Source organism: Thunnus thynnus, chromosome 2 (assembly GCF_963924715.1).
Source record: "Thunnus thynnus chromosome 2, fThuThy2.1, whole genome shotgun sequence".
Classification (NCBI taxonomy): domain Eukaryota; kingdom Metazoa; phylum Chordata; class Actinopteri; order Scombriformes; family Scombridae; genus Thunnus; species Thunnus thynnus.
The window spans coordinates 29,738,467-29,755,268 of NC_089518.1; the positions used below are offsets into that span (position 1 = coordinate 29,738,467).

At 40.8% G+C, this 16,802-nt stretch overlaps 1 protein-coding gene across 2 annotated transcripts in view; it reads left to right on the plus strand.

Annotated features, from left to right (window-relative positions):
• The window catches only part of LOC137200598 (zinc finger protein ZFP2-like), a 39,754-nt gene extending 25,140 nt beyond the window's left edge, over nucleotides 1–14,614 (plus strand). The window contains exons 1-3 of one of the 2 annotated variants that reach the window (XM_067615389.1): nucleotides 7,402–7,897; nucleotides 9,685–10,134; nucleotides 11,503–14,614. In XM_067615389.1, the coding sequence (XP_067471490.1) occupies nucleotides 7,726–7,897; nucleotides 9,685–10,134; nucleotides 11,503–13,025 (2,145 nt within the window). In that variant the 5' untranslated portion in view covers nucleotides 7,402–7,725 and the 3' untranslated portion in view covers nucleotides 13,026–14,614. Of the gene's footprint in view, nucleotides 1–7,401; nucleotides 7,898–9,684; nucleotides 10,135–11,502 lie in introns of those variants that run through there. The other variant, XM_067615390.1, reaches the window with a different exon arrangement.
• The last annotated feature ends 2,188 nt before the right edge of the window (nucleotides 14,615–16,802 follow it).

Genomic DNA, 16,802 nt, shown 5'->3' on the forward strand with positions numbered 1-16,802 from the left:
GGAAAAGTGCATGGGAGACATGCATTTAAAGGATGTGTTGGTCTTCCTCGACGACTTGATTGTGTTCTCCAGAACCCTAGAGGAACATGAGGAGAAGTTGATAAAGGTGCTCTCTCGTCTCAAAGAGTTTGGTCTGAAACTGTCCCCGGAAAAGTGTGTCTTCTTTCAGACGTCAGTCCGTTACCTTGGCCATGTGGTGTCCAGGAATGGAGTACAAACCGATCCAGAGAAGATCTCTGCCCTTAAGACTTGGCCAATTCCCCAGAACTTGCAAGAATTAAGATCCTTCCTTGGGTTTTCTGGGTACTATAGGAGGTTTGTTAAAGGTTATTCCAGTATCGTGAAGCCCCTCCATGATCTAACTTCGGGTTACCCACCTTCTCAAAAGAAGGCGAAGATGAAACAGAAATCAGAACAGTACCATAATCCAAAGGAGCTCTTTGGGGAACGATGGTCCCCTGCTTGCCAGCAAGCATTCGAGACCGTCATCAGCAAACTTACCACCGCACCTGTGCTGGGTTTTGCGGATCCCCAGAAGCCCTATGTGCTCCACACTGACGCCAGTACCACCGGGCTTGGTGCTGTCCTGTATCAGGAGCAAGAGGGTCAGCTCCGAGTTATTGGCTACGCGAGCAGAGGGCTGTCCTGTAGTGAAAGTCGCTACCCAGCGCATAAATTAGAATTCTTAGCGCTAAAGTGGTCAGTCACTGAAAAGTTCAGCGATTACCTATATGGTAACCATTTCACCGTTGTTACTGATAACAACCCACTGACTTATATACTGACCTCAGCAAAACTGGATGCGACAAGCTATAGATGGCTGGCAGCACTGTCCACATTCTCATTCAAACTTCTTTACCGGCCTGGAAAGCAGAACGGTGATGCGGACGGCTTGTCCCGTAGGCCGCATGGAAAGTTGGAGAATGACCTCAAATCCCAGAAGGAGAGAGAACGCATTCTCCAGTTCACCCGAGATCACCTCTCTGATCCAGAAAACATTGACGCAGTCGATCAAGCAGTCGTGCAAGCCATCTGTGAAAGGCAGCTTATCTACAGTGTCAATGATGATGAAAGTAGCGCTGATAATGTTGCCCTAGTTGAATGTCTTGCCATCTCTGCTAATGCTGTGCCCGACAGCTATGAGCAAGAGGGTCAATTCGGAGGATTGCCAGTCATTCCCCATCTACCTGAAGCAGAGCTGATAGATAAACAACGGACAGACCAATGTATAAGGCATGTCATTTCCCAAATCGAGTATGGGGACACACCACCCCCCAACTTGCGGAATCAACTCCCTGACCTCCCACTCCTGCTCCGAGAGCTAAATCGCCTTGAGCTCTTGAATAATGTCTTGTACAGACGTCGTCAAGAGGGTCCCAAAACAACCTACCAACTTGTGCTCCCAGCTGAGCTCCGTGATACAGTTCTGACCAGCCTGCATGACCATATGGGTCACATGGGAGTGGACCGTACAATGGATCTCGTAAGGTCCCGATTCTACTGGCCGAGGATGGCTGTGGATGTGGAGAGGAAGGTGAGGACATGTGGCAGATGCGTGCGGAGGAAGGCACCACCTGAGAGAGCGGCGCCCTTGGTCAATATTAACACCACTAGGCCCCTTGAACTCCTTTGTATGGACTTTCTCTCTCTTGAACCTGATAAAAGTGGGACCAAAGACATCCTTGTGATCACGGATCACTTTACCAAATTTGCGGTTGCCATTCCTACACCTAACCAGAAGGCACGCACAGTGGCAAAGTGTCTGTGGGAGAACTTTATGGTGCACTACGGCATGCCGGAAAAGCTACATAGCGACCAGGGGCCAGATTTCGAATCTCGCATGATAAAAGAGCTCTGTCAAGTGGCTGGCATACAAAAAGTAAGGACAACCCCATACCACCCTAGGGGCAACCCTGTTGAGCGATTTAATCGCACCTTACTAGACATGCTAGGCACCCTTCAGAACCAAGAGAAGTCTCGTTGGCGTGATTTTGTAAAACCCCTGGCCCACGCTTATAATTGCACCAGGAATGACGTGACAGGTTTTACACCATACGAATTAATGTTCGGGCGCCAGCCTCGCCTGCCGGTTGATCTGGCATTTGGATTACCAGTGTGTGGCAGCCAACACACATCACATTCCGAGTATGTGCAAAACCTTAAGTCACGGCTCGAGGAAAGCTACAAAATAGCCATGAATAACGCTGCAAAGACAGCACACAAGAACAAAACACGGTTTGACAGGCGCGTGACTGCTTCAGACTTGGAAGCTGGAGACCGAGTACTGATCAGGAATGTCCGCATCCGAGGGAAGCATAAGATCTCAGACAAATGGGAGTCGATTGTCCATGTAGTGGTGAGCAGAGCAGGCACCCTTCCTGTCTATACGGTTAAACCCGAAAACAAGGATGGTCCTTTAAGGACACTGCATAGGGACTTACTCCTCCCATGTGGATACTTACCTACAGAGGAAAGCATTGAACCTGTTCAGCAGCCTGCAAAGCGTAGACCAGCAACTCGTGCAAATCCTGCTGTAGATGCCGATCGTTCCTCGGAGGAGGAGGACGATGAGCTCATTCCAGTCTACTGTTTCAACCAACCCCCAAAAGCTCAGGTCCCTGCAGTGCATGAGAGCCCAATACCGCCTGATCCACCTATGTCTAACGAACAAGATACACAGCATACTGAACCTCCAGATGTATGTTCTGTCGAGAGCCCAGTGAATGCTCAGAATGCTGATTGCACTCCCGAAATTGACAAACAACCTGATATGTCCGAATGTACACCAGACAGTCTCCTGACACTTGACAAACCTACCAGCCGTCAGGGTGACACTGAGTACCTATCTACTGAAAGAGTAATTCTAACCGAACAAATACATGAAACAGACCAACCCGAAAGTGTATGCCTTGGGGAAAAAGAAAACTTACCTGATAATGTTGATGACATCTGGAATGAACAGCTTCCAGTGCTCTCTGACATGTCAGAGAGTGAAGAGGAGAAAGGAGAGGATGGGTCGGATGAAATAGAGACAGAAACTAAAGAGGAGACGGAGAGACGAACAGGAACAGATACCTCTGTCAGAAGATCAGAGAGGAATCGTCAACCGTCAAGGCGACTTGATTATGCTGAACTTGGAAACCCCTTTGTCACAGTGGTTAAATCGTTCTTCCATGGACTGACCACAGCACTAGCAGGTGCTTTGAGTGAAGCTGAAGACTCCCTACATTCCCCTGTCCTGCCCTCTCAGATAAAACATATTTGATCACTGCCATGTACAGGGACGTACATGAGTTCAGGAGGGGAGAGTGTAGCCCAGGCTCTAAAATGACACCCTGTAATATTAGAATTATCCCTTTAAAATAATTCATCTTAATTGAGAAGTTAATAATTCATTGGAAAGTCGTTAAAATCCTTGAAAACAATTCATTTTATTTAGAAACAAACAAATAATTAATTTAGGTTGATTATATACATTAAGAAAATAATAAGAAGAAGAACTATTTAAAAAGTGTTGGTATAGAAATAACATTTGGAGTAAATATCATTCAAATAACTCATATAAATGACTACATCTGTTGAAAGTTGTTTAAAATCGTGAAACTATGTGCATAAAGGGAGAAACACAGCCAACATTGTATTTTCCAAGCAGCAGTGAAGGGCTCAGTATGACAAGATCCCCAAATAACAAATCAATGAACCCCACTAGTCCCAGGTGATCGGCTGCAGTTCCGCTTCCTGTTATAACTTCCTGTTTTAAAAAACAACCTATGCTGGCTACCTCGAGTGCTGATGGGACATAGAGAAAATAAAATCTTTTGCCATCCGTTGGGTAAGAACTAAAAATGATCTTCTGAACGAAGTAATATTAATTCTAGATGATGTTAAACAGCTGCTGACCGCCATACTGTTGCATTTAAGATTGTAAAGCAGCGTGAGAGGCCAGATTTTGCGGGTCTGCCGAGGTGAAATGCTGTAAACCTTGTTCATACTTTGACTCAGCGGTGAGTAAAAACACTATAAAACCTGTTAAGATGACTGTAAGGCAGCTGATATTTATGTTAATTGGCGCTGATAGCCATTAAAAGGTGCTAATAGTGCTCTATCTGAGACTGTGTTTTGTGACGCTAATAGCGTGTTAACTTGAGCCTAGCCACTTAGCTGGCATGATTATTTGGTGTTACGTGCAATTTATGTTTATTTTATGTTTATGGTAATTAAAGAGGTTAATATTTAGTGCAATCTCTCACTGTTACCGGTGCAAGGAGAGACAATTAAGCACGTTAAGCCTTAATGCCTCATGTTACTATTAATGTTTACTGCATTTGATGCAATTTTGACCAAATTAAAGGGGTACTCCACAGTATGTTATTTTATTTTTGTGAAATGTACTTTTGTCAGTTACTTGTGTAACCACATAATTTTGAGTATTTGTAGATGGTTATTAATGTGTATTTGAACATGATTATAAGAAGCACTTTGAATGTATTTATAGTTACACAACTACAAATGAACACTTGAAACTAAAGATATATTTTTGTTGTACAACTAAACCTTTTTGAGAACATGATTGAACTAATTAATACAAAATATTATTATTAATTGGTAATAATTCATGGGAGATTAGAAAATGAACATGATTTATGCAGACAGCATGAATGTAATGAGATATTTGGATCTCATCTGGCCTGTCTCTAGGTCAGGTTTTTGGTGATACCATAAAGAAAAAGGGGACACAGCCAGTACTTCCTGCTGGACTCCTGCAAGGCTTCAGATCCCTAGACCCAGAGATTCCCAGTGTGAACTGGGTGGCGAGCCGAACCGAACCACTGGTATTGAACCTGAGATGCGTGCAGGGTTCCTTGGTTTCTCCTTTCTCACGGAACGTGTGGTAGGACTAAAATAGACAGTGATACACTGACATTTGGTCAGGGAAAAAAGGGCCCCAACGCAATAAGGACTAACTTTGGGAACAAAGGGTATCTTTTGTTTTATTTTGCCGGCTTTATTATTTTAGTTTGTTATTTTTCATACATTGTTCTTTCCAAAAAAAGCTGTTGTATTACATGTTGACTTTCAGCTTGAAATAACAAGTGGCCACAAACATACAAACCATTGTAGTCTGTGTCATTATTGATGTTCAAAATATTGGCTCTTAAAAGCTTAGTGTCTTCTGTTACTGGTCCAGTTATTACTATTGACTATTACTTACCTGTGCTCTGTTATTACATCGTAACAAGGGTTACATGGCCATCTGCCTTGACCGGTTGAGTTGAGAGAAAAAGAGAGATTGGTAGAGAGAGAGGAGAGAGAGAGCAGGAGGAAAGAAAACATAAGCATAGTGCAGGTTCCGCATAGGGATGTATAGAAGTAATAATAATAATAATAATAATAATAATAATAATAATAATAATAATAAGACAAATATTAATAATAATAGTAGCAGTGGTGTTGAGCAGGCTCAAAAAGGCAGTATGTGGCTTACAATTCCAGATCCAGATTCTACAGCTCCGGAGGCAGAAATACCTGCAGAAAGCAACAGGAGGAGAGAGACGAGAAAGCACAAAACTACAGGAGAGAGAAGATGCTGAGGTATTAACATGAATTAATGGGACATGAATGCATACAGATGGAGAGAGAGAGGAGGAGAGAGGGGTTCAGTGCATCATTAGAGGTCCCCCAGCAGTCTATGCCTATAGCAGCATAACTAGGAGATGGTCCGAGGCAAATCTGAGCCAGCCCTAACTACAAGCTTTATCAAACAGGAAAGTTTTAGGTCTACTCTTAAACGTAGAGAGGGTGTCTGCCTCTCGGACCCAAACCTGAAGATGGTTCCACAGGAGAGGACCCTGATAGTTGAAGGCTCTTCCTTCCATTCTACTTTTGGAGACTCTAGGATCCACAAGTAAACCTTCGTTCTGGGAGCGCAGTGTTCTAGTGGAGTAATATGGTACTGTGAGATCTTTAAGATATGATGGTGCCTGATCATTTGTAGGTGAGGAGAAGAATTTTGAATTCTATTCTGGATTTTACAGGGAGCCAGTGCAGAGAAGCTAAAATGGGAGAAAATATGACCTCTTTTACTAGTTCTTGTCAGTACACATGCAGCAGCATTCTGGACTAGCTGGACAGTCTTTGGAGAGTTGTTGATGTAGCCTGATAATAATGAATTGCAGAGGAGAGTCATTGTACAGACTGATGGTAGTTGGCAGGAATGACTTCCTGTAGCATTCTTTTTCACAACAGAGGTAAAGAGGTCTGACTGAAAGCGCTCCGCTGTTCGACCAACAGGTCAATGAGGGGATGTGTGACGTTCTGCACAATGTTTAACAGTTTGTGCAGCATCCTCCTCTCTTCAATCTGCTCCAGTGTATCCAGAGGAGTCCCCAGCACAGAGCCAGCCGTCCTGATCGGTTAGTTCAGTTTGTTAGTGTCTCTGACTCTGACACTGCTTCCCCAGCAGACAGCAGCAAAGAATATTCCAGTCCAGTCTGTTGTCGAGGTGGACTCCAAGGTATCTATCCCTCCACCACCTCCACCTCCTCTCCAAAAATGGAAACGGTGTTTATCCTAGCCCTGGTCCTCCTAAAATCCACAATCATCTCCTTGGTCTTGACCACAACAAATCCTAAAGCTATAAGCAAATTATATAAGTTTTTTTAGGCCATTGGCTCCTTAAGAAACAACACATCATTTTTGTGTGAGTGTCCCTCTAGTTATAGTGATGAACTGCACAGGTCTATAGGTCAACATGGAAAGCTGCTATCTTTTAATCTGGTTGGCATGCCACCTTAAATCAAGGAGTCTCCACTGCGGAAAAAGACTGAAGCTTCTACATAACTATGCTAATTAACCAAAACAAAAAAAAAACAAAAAAAACTAGCTTAACTAGAGTACTTACAATATTTAGCTTGAAGGAATACTAGCATCTCATAAGGACAGTCTGGTTCCAGGAATATCACCAAATCAATGGCTTGTCTATTTGGACTGGAATTCCTGTCTTTTCTCAACTTTCCTATTTTTTATTATGCAATAGCTGAAACTGGTCTATCTGATAACAAAAAAGTATAACAAATGATATTAATCTAGACATAATAATTCCTAATTTAAATAATAAACAATCAAACAAAGGTAATTTAACCTCAAACACAATTACTATGTACACCTAAAATGAAGAAATTACTTTACCACTACTGAAACTTAATCAGTACAGCAAATAAATCATAAACTACTAAAGCTGCTATTATTGCATTTTAAACCAAAGGAAACTTACATATCATATACACAGATCAAACTACTGGAGGGATGAGGCATCCACATGAGGCCAGCCAGCTTCTTTGTTGCCACAGGTGAACTGGCTGCCTTTATTGATTATGAGGCTCTGCCCATCCAGGAAGCAGTGAGGCAGGTAGAGGAAGGTTTCAGGTTTTGATGAGGGCGTGAAATATCAGTGAGAGAGCAAATATCGACCCGACATAGCAGACAGTTCTTATGTCTAGTTTAAAGACTGCTGCTTGTTAATAAGCCACAAGTGACACTGAGACAACTAGTTACAACAAGCGGAACGAAAAACCACAAGACTCCGCTTTCGAGAACTTAACAATGTAACATCCAGCGGAAGTAAACAACACAGGAGCTAGTCACGTTAGCTGCTTGGTGCCCTGTGCTTGGAAGAGGTCTCACCACAGGACAATGACATATCTTACTTTTAACTAAGCAACAACAATGTCTTCAGTTCAGTATTTGAGAGAGTTCATCAATGAGCGACTAACTGCTGCTGCTGAAGAAATATTCGGTGTTTTTCAAAAAACTATCGTCGAGTACGAGGAAGAGATCAATCGTCAGCGCAGACTGCTGGATATCGTTTGGAAACCTGAGATAAAGCTATATAGAACAGGTCTGTAAAACCTCAATTAGTTGTTATAATATTAAACATATTATTCTGTTTTATAAACCACCGCAGTGATTGAAATATGTACTTGTAATTATTTGCTCGGATGTCTACGACGCTGAAGTTAGATTCTGATTCGTGGTTGGGGTAAAAGTTGAGGGGAAAGTTAAGGAAAACATAAAAATTATATTTAGCAGCTGACTCTCCGTTTTTTCCACCACTTATATTTGTGAAAAAGTGTTAGACGTCGTTGCAAAAGCCTTAACGCTAACAGATCAGCAACCAGCTGGACTCTTATGTCTTCGATCCGCCTCATAATTTTTGATTTGGACAACTGTTATCCCTTCCTTTGCTTTACAATTGTGTCCTTGTTGTCAGAGTCTGTGCACAATATTTCTGTGGTAGCCAAAAAGCAGTCTTTTACTGTTTCAGCATCTGAGAAGGCTTTTTCATCCTAACAAAGTTCCAAGTAATCAAGAATCTCAGTTAAACGCTCAGCTGTAGAAGTTGTTCTGTGGATGAGGTCTTTTGCTGCCCACCAGTGGTGGAAGAAGTAATTAGATAATTTACTGCCGTAAAAGTACCAATACATAAATGTAAAAATACTCCATTACAAGTAAAAGTCATGCATGAAAAAAACAACTTAAGTAAAAGTGCATAAGTATAAACAGCAATATGTAGTTTAAGTATTGCAGTAAGTGGTTTGGTTCCTCTGACTGATATATTATTACATATGACATCATTAGATTATTAATACTGAAGCATCAGTGTGTAAGCAGCATGTTACTGTTGTAGCTGCTGGAGGTGAAGCTAGTTTGAACTACTTTATATATAGGCCCTGTTTACACCTGGTATTAACATCCATCTCGGGTGATCCGATCACAAGTGGACAGCTCTAAATACAGGTGTAAACGCACCCAAGACGCATTGAGGACGGATTGAAGATCCGATCACTCAGACCACATTCGGAGGTGGTCTGGGCCGCATGTGACCACATTCATTTGGCAATGTAAATGCAATGCGTCCTGGACCACATTGAAGTACTGGCAGACTAGGCAGGGAATTGCATTGCTGCCTCCGGATCCAAAGCTGTTCAATTTGTTTGATAACAGGATAAACAAATTAATTAGTTTTTCATGTGAATTAAAAAAATGTAATCCACCTCCTGTTTTTCCCGTTCCCCTAACCGGTTTTACTCTTCAAATCAACAATTAGGATAGTAATTTAACCAAAACCAGAAACTAACTTGTTTTTCACTTTCCTGTCTAAAAAAAATATTTCAGAAGTTAAACGTTGCTGGATAGTTTCTTCTTTCCTGTCAAGTTGATAACGACAGTTTTTAGTTTTGCTGTGCTGCTCGACATGATGAGCTCAGGATTTATCAGGAGGGCGGCTGCTTTACTACAAACAGTATGAACCTGGACTGTGTGTGTGTGTAACAGCTGACCTATTGGATGTGTAGAAGAAAACAGAACATTATTAACATTAGATCCTGACCGCTGCTGTTGGCGTGTCGGAGATTCAAATAAATAATAATTCTCAGTAGTTGCATGCTCCGAAGATGTATTTTCTTCACTTGTCACACCGCTTTTTTTCTCTCTATGTGGTTTGCAAAGTATTATATTATATTATATTATATTATATTATATTATATTATATTATTTTATATTAGTGAATGATTTATTAACCATTGATTAAGCCATTCATTAATGCCATTAAACCCTTTCTAAAGGGTGCCATATCAGAAAGCGGTACCACATTTTTTTTACCCTTTCCCCTTTTTGTCCCTCCAGAGCTCCCACAGCATCATGTCTGTAAGGAGGAGGAGGTCCCAGAGCCTCCACAGATTAAAGAGGAACAGGAGGAACTCTACACCAGTCTGGAGGGAGAGCAGCTGGTGCTGAAGCAGGAGACTGAAACCTTAATGTTGACCCTTACTTGTGAGGAAAGTGACTACAGTGAAGATCAGACTCTGGACTTGAGTCCTGATGAAACTCAGAATGCAGCAGAGAAAGAGCATGTTGTCAGCATGTCAGTTAAAAGCTCAGTGGTACCAGAACCAAACAGTGATGACCAACTCCTCTCTCACAACTCTCATATAGCTGAGAGCCAAGATCACAAAGGAGGCAAACATGGAGACTCAGGATCAACTAGAAATGCAGAGCCGAAAAAAAAGAAGAGGCATCACAGAAGCAAAAATCACACTAACAATGAAGACCACTCTACCACATTAAAGATTCACGGTAATACCTGTACAGGGAAACAGTGTTTTAAATGTGGGACCTGTGGGAAAACATTTGAGTACAAGTCAAAATTGCATACACATCTGAAAGTCCACACAGGTGAGAAGTAGGCTTGGGCGATTGGACGAATATATCAGCTATCGGTAATTACCTGAGTCCATTGCTGGTTGGTTTTTTTTTTGGGGGGGGGGGGGCGATTTTTTTTTTTTTTTTGAGCGATTTTAACTAACATATTATATGAGTATAAAGTTAGCAGTATAGCTATGAACACAGCAGTGCCATGTGTGTGTCACTGCCTTATGTCACCGCGACAGAGTCAACTTCTAGCATGTAGCTAACGAGAGAAAATAGGAAAAATTTTGGGAACACTTTTCTGTATAATGCACTCCAGTACACCACCACCACCCACTACAACCTCAATAATAAACATAAAATAGAATTATCAACTGTCTGACAATGAAAGCATAAGCATTAATTAAGACCTTAAGTGATGGTTAATAAATCATTTACTAGTGCATTATTTCTAATCCATTAATAAGTGTTGTGGCAGAAAGAGGTGGACAACAGAGGAATCAGATGGTCGAGACACAGGTGTCAGATGGGGAATCTCTTTTATTTCACAACGGCTCACCAACAACGTAGACAGAGAAAATTCCAACATTACAGAACGTGACATGCCTTTTTATACTGAAGACAGGCTATGTGTGTGTTTGTGTTCGTGTTGTGTAACAAGTCTCATCCTGTTTTTGCCAGACTTTTTGGCACCCTCAAATTCTCAAGAAGAATGGTGGGGCATTGCTCAATTTCACTTAATTTTGGACTATAACCAAATTTGAGTGGGCGTCTCTGTACTATGTGTGTGTGTGTGGTATTCCGCCTTTTTCCCAGTATCTCCAGATGTCTCCTGTTTTGTTTCGGTGGACTGACATGTTTGGCAGCGGTACAGGTTACCGTGACCTGGCACTCATTCCAGGTCGCAGTTGCCTAACCCTCTTTCCCTTACATAAGCATTGTTTTTGAGTTGCCAGATCATGAAAAATCCCTTCTTTCTATACCACAATAACATTTGCTTTATCTAATTCTTGAGGAACACACTTCCAATGTACCGTTCAACCACTTACTGATGATTTAGACAATGTGATAGACTAACCCTTAATTAATAACTTTTAAGACCTGGTGACATATCAGAAAGTAATTTAATCCTCAATTAATGTTTATTTTATATTTATAAAGCATAAGTGAATGATTTATTGACCATTGATTAAGCCATTAATTAATGCTTTTAAACCCTTTATAAAGGGTGCCTTATCAGAAAGTGGTACAACATTTTTTTTTTTTATTTACCCTTTCCCCTTTTTGTCCCTCCAGAGCTCTCACAGAAACATGTCTGTAAGGAGGAGGAGGTTCTTGCTGACCAGCAGCTCTGTAACCAGGAGAGGAACTCCAGTCTGGACCAAGAGGACCCAGAGCCTCCACAGATTAAAGAGGAACAGGAGGAACTCTGCACCAGTCTGGAGGGAGAGCAGCTGGTACTGAAGCAGGAGGAAAGTGACTACAGTGAAGATCAGACTCTGGACTTGAGTCCTGATAAAACTCAGAGTTTAGCAGAGAAAGAGCATGTTGTCAGCATGTCAGTTAAAAGCTCAGTGGTACCAAACAGTGATGACCGGCTCCTCTCTCACATCTCTCATGTAGCTGAGAGCCAAGGTCACAAAAGAGGCAAAGGAGTAGACTCAGGATCAACAAGAAATCTAGAGACAAAACCACAGAAGAGACATCATAAAAGTAAAAGTCACAGTGACAATGTATGTAACACTACCATGTCGAAGATTCAGCTGGATACCCAGACAGGTAAAAAGGTTTTGAAGTGTGACACTTGTGGAAAAGCTTTTAAGTATGTTTCCCAATTGAATAGACATCATAGAGTCCACACAGGTGAGAAGCCGTATTCATGTAACTCTTGTGAAAGAAGATTCTCATTGGCGGGTGCATTAAAAGTGCATATGAGAGTCCACACAGGTGAGAAGCCGTACCCCTGTAACACTTGCGGGAAAAGATTTAGTCAAATTACAAAAGTGAAAAAGCATATGAAAACACACACAAGGGAGAAGCCATACGCATGTAACATCTGTGAGAAAAGATTCTCTCACCTGGGCATATTAAAAGTGCATATGAGAGTCCACACAGGTGAGAAGCCATACCCCTGTAACACTTGTGAGAAAAGATTCTCTCATCTCTGTGCATTACACAACCATATGAGAATCCACACGGGTGAGAAGCCGTACCCATGTAACACTTGTGAGAAAAGCTTCTCTCAGCTGGGCGCATTAAAAGTACATAAGAGAATCCACACAGGTGAGAAGCCGTACCCATGTAACACTTGTGAGAAAAGATTCGCCGATCTGAGCGCATGGAAACGGCATATGAGAATCCACACTGGTGAAAAGCCATACCCATGTAACACTTGTGAGAAAAAATTCTCTCATATGTGTGCCTTACAGAAGCATATGAGAATCCACACAGGTGAGAGGCCGTACCCATGTAACACTTGTGAGAAAAGATTCTCTGAGCTGGGTGCATTGAAAGTGCATATGAGAGTCCACACAGGTGAGAAGCCGTATCCATGTAACATTTGTGACAAAAGATTCTCTCAGCTGGTTGTATTACAAACGCATATGAGAATCCACACGGGTGAGAAGCCGTACCCATGTAACACTTGTGAGAAAAGATTCTCTCAGGTGGGCGCGTTACAAACGCATATGAGAGTCCACACAGGTGAGAAGCCGTACAATTGCAAAACTTGTGGAACAGATTTCATGCGTAGACATCAGTTGAAGACCCACATGAGAACGCACACAGTAGGAAAAGATTCTGTCAGATGCCAGACTTGAAAAGGCAAATAAGAATTCATCCAGATGAGAAGCCGTATGTGTCTCACCCCTGGACCTCTGAACTGCCCTTCCTGCCAAGTGGAGGTCTGACAACATGACACTGATCAAACTTAAACACTGTGACCAAACAGAGATTGAACAGACCTTCTGAGAGGCCATTTCTGACCAATACCTAAATTATGGCCTGAAGTAAAAGCATAAATGACCTTTGGGGTCACTTGAACCAGGATAAAAGACCGACAACTACATGTAAACATGGACAGACAGCTCCCCTCTTTTGGCCTCCTTATCTCCCCAGACTAGAGTCATGAACTCTAACCCCTATTCCTGGAGGACATTCACTGAGTCTCTCTGCAAATCTGAATTTGGGTGAATGAAATGTCTAATCATTATGTAAATCCTGTAATGTTTGTTATAAAAATTCATAAAGAATGGTATAACTTTGATAAGTATGCTATAATCTATTGAAGAAATTTTAATTTTTGATCTACATGTAATAATACTTCCCTCTATTGATAGGTTAGAACTACTAAGAGTTATGTTGAATTTATATTTGAAATTATGTTTCCGACAGTTTAATCACATAATTCTTGCTTTAAACTTTGATTGCACTACTAGACGTGTAGATGTTTAGAGGCAGTTGAATCAAAGAAGATTGAATGTCTAGACAGCGTTAATATGAATGTTAATGTTTGGTATGTTGATAGGAAGGAATGCCTTATTATGAAATGATTGTATAATGCTGACATGTTTTTCTGAATGGCTTTGCAATATATGGTTTACAATGGGACAATGTCGACTAAGTATGTGCATATGTCAATCTTTTATTGAAACAAGTACAGTTTGTTTTTATTTTATTCCTTAAGTCTCGTGTTTCCATGAATAGTATTTACTGTTGAAGTCGCATCAACTCACATGGAGTTTATCCACTACTGAATAAAGATTTGAGTTTAGTCAGATTAAACTTGATTCGGCATTGAACTAAGAAGTCAGCAAAAGCTGTAATCCTCAACTAAAACTGAAACGTTGCTTTAAGAAGGTAGCGATGCTTAAACTGGGTCTTGGCCTCCTTGCTGACAGCAGTACAGCCAAACTGGGAGTTAAGCCTACAGAGACTCTTTCATGGCAGCGTGAAACAAAGCTAAACCCCTTTTCACCGGTGGTTCAACACCGCTGCACCACTTATCTACAACCCATAGCCTGCTCCAGGCTATGCAACTATCTGAACCTTGCTGGTGGCTCAACACTGCAGCTAACTACAGCTCAAACAACACAAACTCGGACCTACCGAGACACCAGCTACAATGAAACTTGTCAACATTAAGGCAGAACATGGTTTTGTGACCAAGGGCTGATGTCAAATAATGTTAAAATTGAAAACGTTTTCTCTAGAGAAGCTGAGTTAGCTTTCCCTGAGCATTAGCGTTAGCCTCGAGTTACACACTTCAAGCCACTATTTCTAAACAATTCTCTTTATTTTATTTTTATTATCATTTAAAGGCCTTATTTTTTTTTTTAATTATCTTATACTTCATCATGTAATCTTAAGACATTTAGCTATTAATAAATGTCTTCATTTATCCTAAGAAGTTGTTGTTGTTTCTTTGGGAGAGCAGAGTAAACAGAGGTCATGGCTTTGAAAAGAACTTACGGTTTTGAGTCCCCAGCACAGAACCAGCCTTTCTGATCAGTTTGTTCAGTTTATTAGTGTTTCTTATTCTGATGCTGCTGCCCCAGCAGACAGCAGCACAGAATATTGCACTCGCCACAACAGACTGGTAGAAGATTTGCAACATCTTACTGCACACATTAAAGGACCTAAGCTTCCTCAAGAAGTAGAGTCTGCTCCGTCCTTTCCTGTAGACAGCCTCTGTGTTGCATCTCCAGTCCACCAGTCTGTTGTTGAGGTGGACTCCAAGGTATCTGTATCCCTCCACCACCTTCACCTCCTCTCCAAGAATGGAAATAATGTTTATCCTTGCCCTGGTCCTCCTAAAATCCACGACTATCTCCTTGGTCTTGACCACAACAAATCCTAAAGCTATAAATAAATTATGTGAGCTGTTAGGCCATTGACTCCTTAAGAAACAAGACATCATTTTTGTATTTTGTATTTTGAATGTCCCTCTAGTTATAGTGATGAACGGCACAGGTCTATAGGTCAACATGTAAAGCTGCTATTTTATATATATAATAATATAATAAAAATATAAACTTTTTTCTCTATGGGATCTTAATTTGTTCTTGACTTAGTGTTGGGTCCTAATTGTAGCCTCTAATTTCACATTTATAGGAGGTCACAATGTCTTTGTCTAATGAAGTTGTTTTATGGTTAATGATATCAGGTTTTTTAAAAACTAACATTAACATTTCAATTAACAGTTGTATTTCTTCTCATTTTATATTTTAATGCATTTTGTGATTGATTCAACTTGATATTATTTTTTGATGTTTTCACTGTGACACAAACACAAGCTGTAGATGATGTACTACATGGTGTTGTCAAAGAATTTTGTTCATGATAAAAATGTTTTTTTAATATGCTGGTCATTCAGACTGATATTTCCAAATTGTGAACAAAATAATTAATTTAATTACAAATATTATCAGGCGTGATATGGTAATGTAATTGTACATGTTAAAATACCAGATTCACATTGAATCCTAAAGCTTTAACCAAAATATGTTAAATATTTTTAGGGCATAGGTTCCTTCTCAAGCAACAACACACAATTTTTGTATGAATATTCCTTATGATAACATGCAAAGGTCTATATGGCAACATGTAAAGCTGCTATCTTTTATTCATGCTGCTTTACATCAAGGTGTCTCCACTGCAGAAAAAAGACTGAACCTTCTAAACTTAAATTATAAATTGCAAGTATTTGTAGTAGTAGTTTGCATAATGAATACTTTGAGCCGTGGTGAAAGAAGTATTTAGATCCTTTACTTAAGTACAAGCACTAACACAACAATGTAAAAAATATTCCTGAGGCCTGCATGAAAAATCATCCTTAAGTAAAAGTACAGCAGGATTATTCACAAAATAATTGTCTAGTCCCTGTTACAGTTATATTATTCTATATGATACTGTTAGATTGTTAATACTGTAGCATTGATGTGTAAACAGGATTTTACTGTTGTAGCTGCTGGAGGTGGAGCTAGTTTGAACTTTATATACAGCTGGTTTAGTCTAGTGGTTCCCAACCTAGGGGATGGGCCTCTTTAGAGGGTCACAAAAAAATATTTTCTTTGTTTTGTGAAATTTTGGATAATTTTACCTCTTTGGGCAACGAGCAGTTATTGAAATGAAACCATGATGAATGAATCCATCCATTTTCTGACTGGGTCAGATGGCTACAGATGTCGTCCAGCTTCTCCTGGGGGATCCAAAGGTGTTCCCAGGCCAGAAGATATAGTATGTAATCCGTCCAGCGCATTCTGGGTCATACCATTAAATGGTATGATGAAACACTGTCAAACAAAAATAACATTGCCAACCCTGAAAAGCAAGCAGAAGACTGGTCGAGGGAGGTTGACATGTCCGGCCTGCACAGGAAATGTAAGGCCTATATATACCAGCATGGCCACCCCCTAAGCCCCTCTCCTGAGACTGATATGGCTGCTAGCAGTGTATGAGGTGCCATTAACATCTGTGGAGGGCCTGGATAGACACAGGTTGGTTGGGAGAAGTATAATCAATGTATTGAGGAATGGAAGAATGCACTGACTGTAAAACCAACTTTTCCAAAAATGGAAGATTGCAACTGTTTCAAA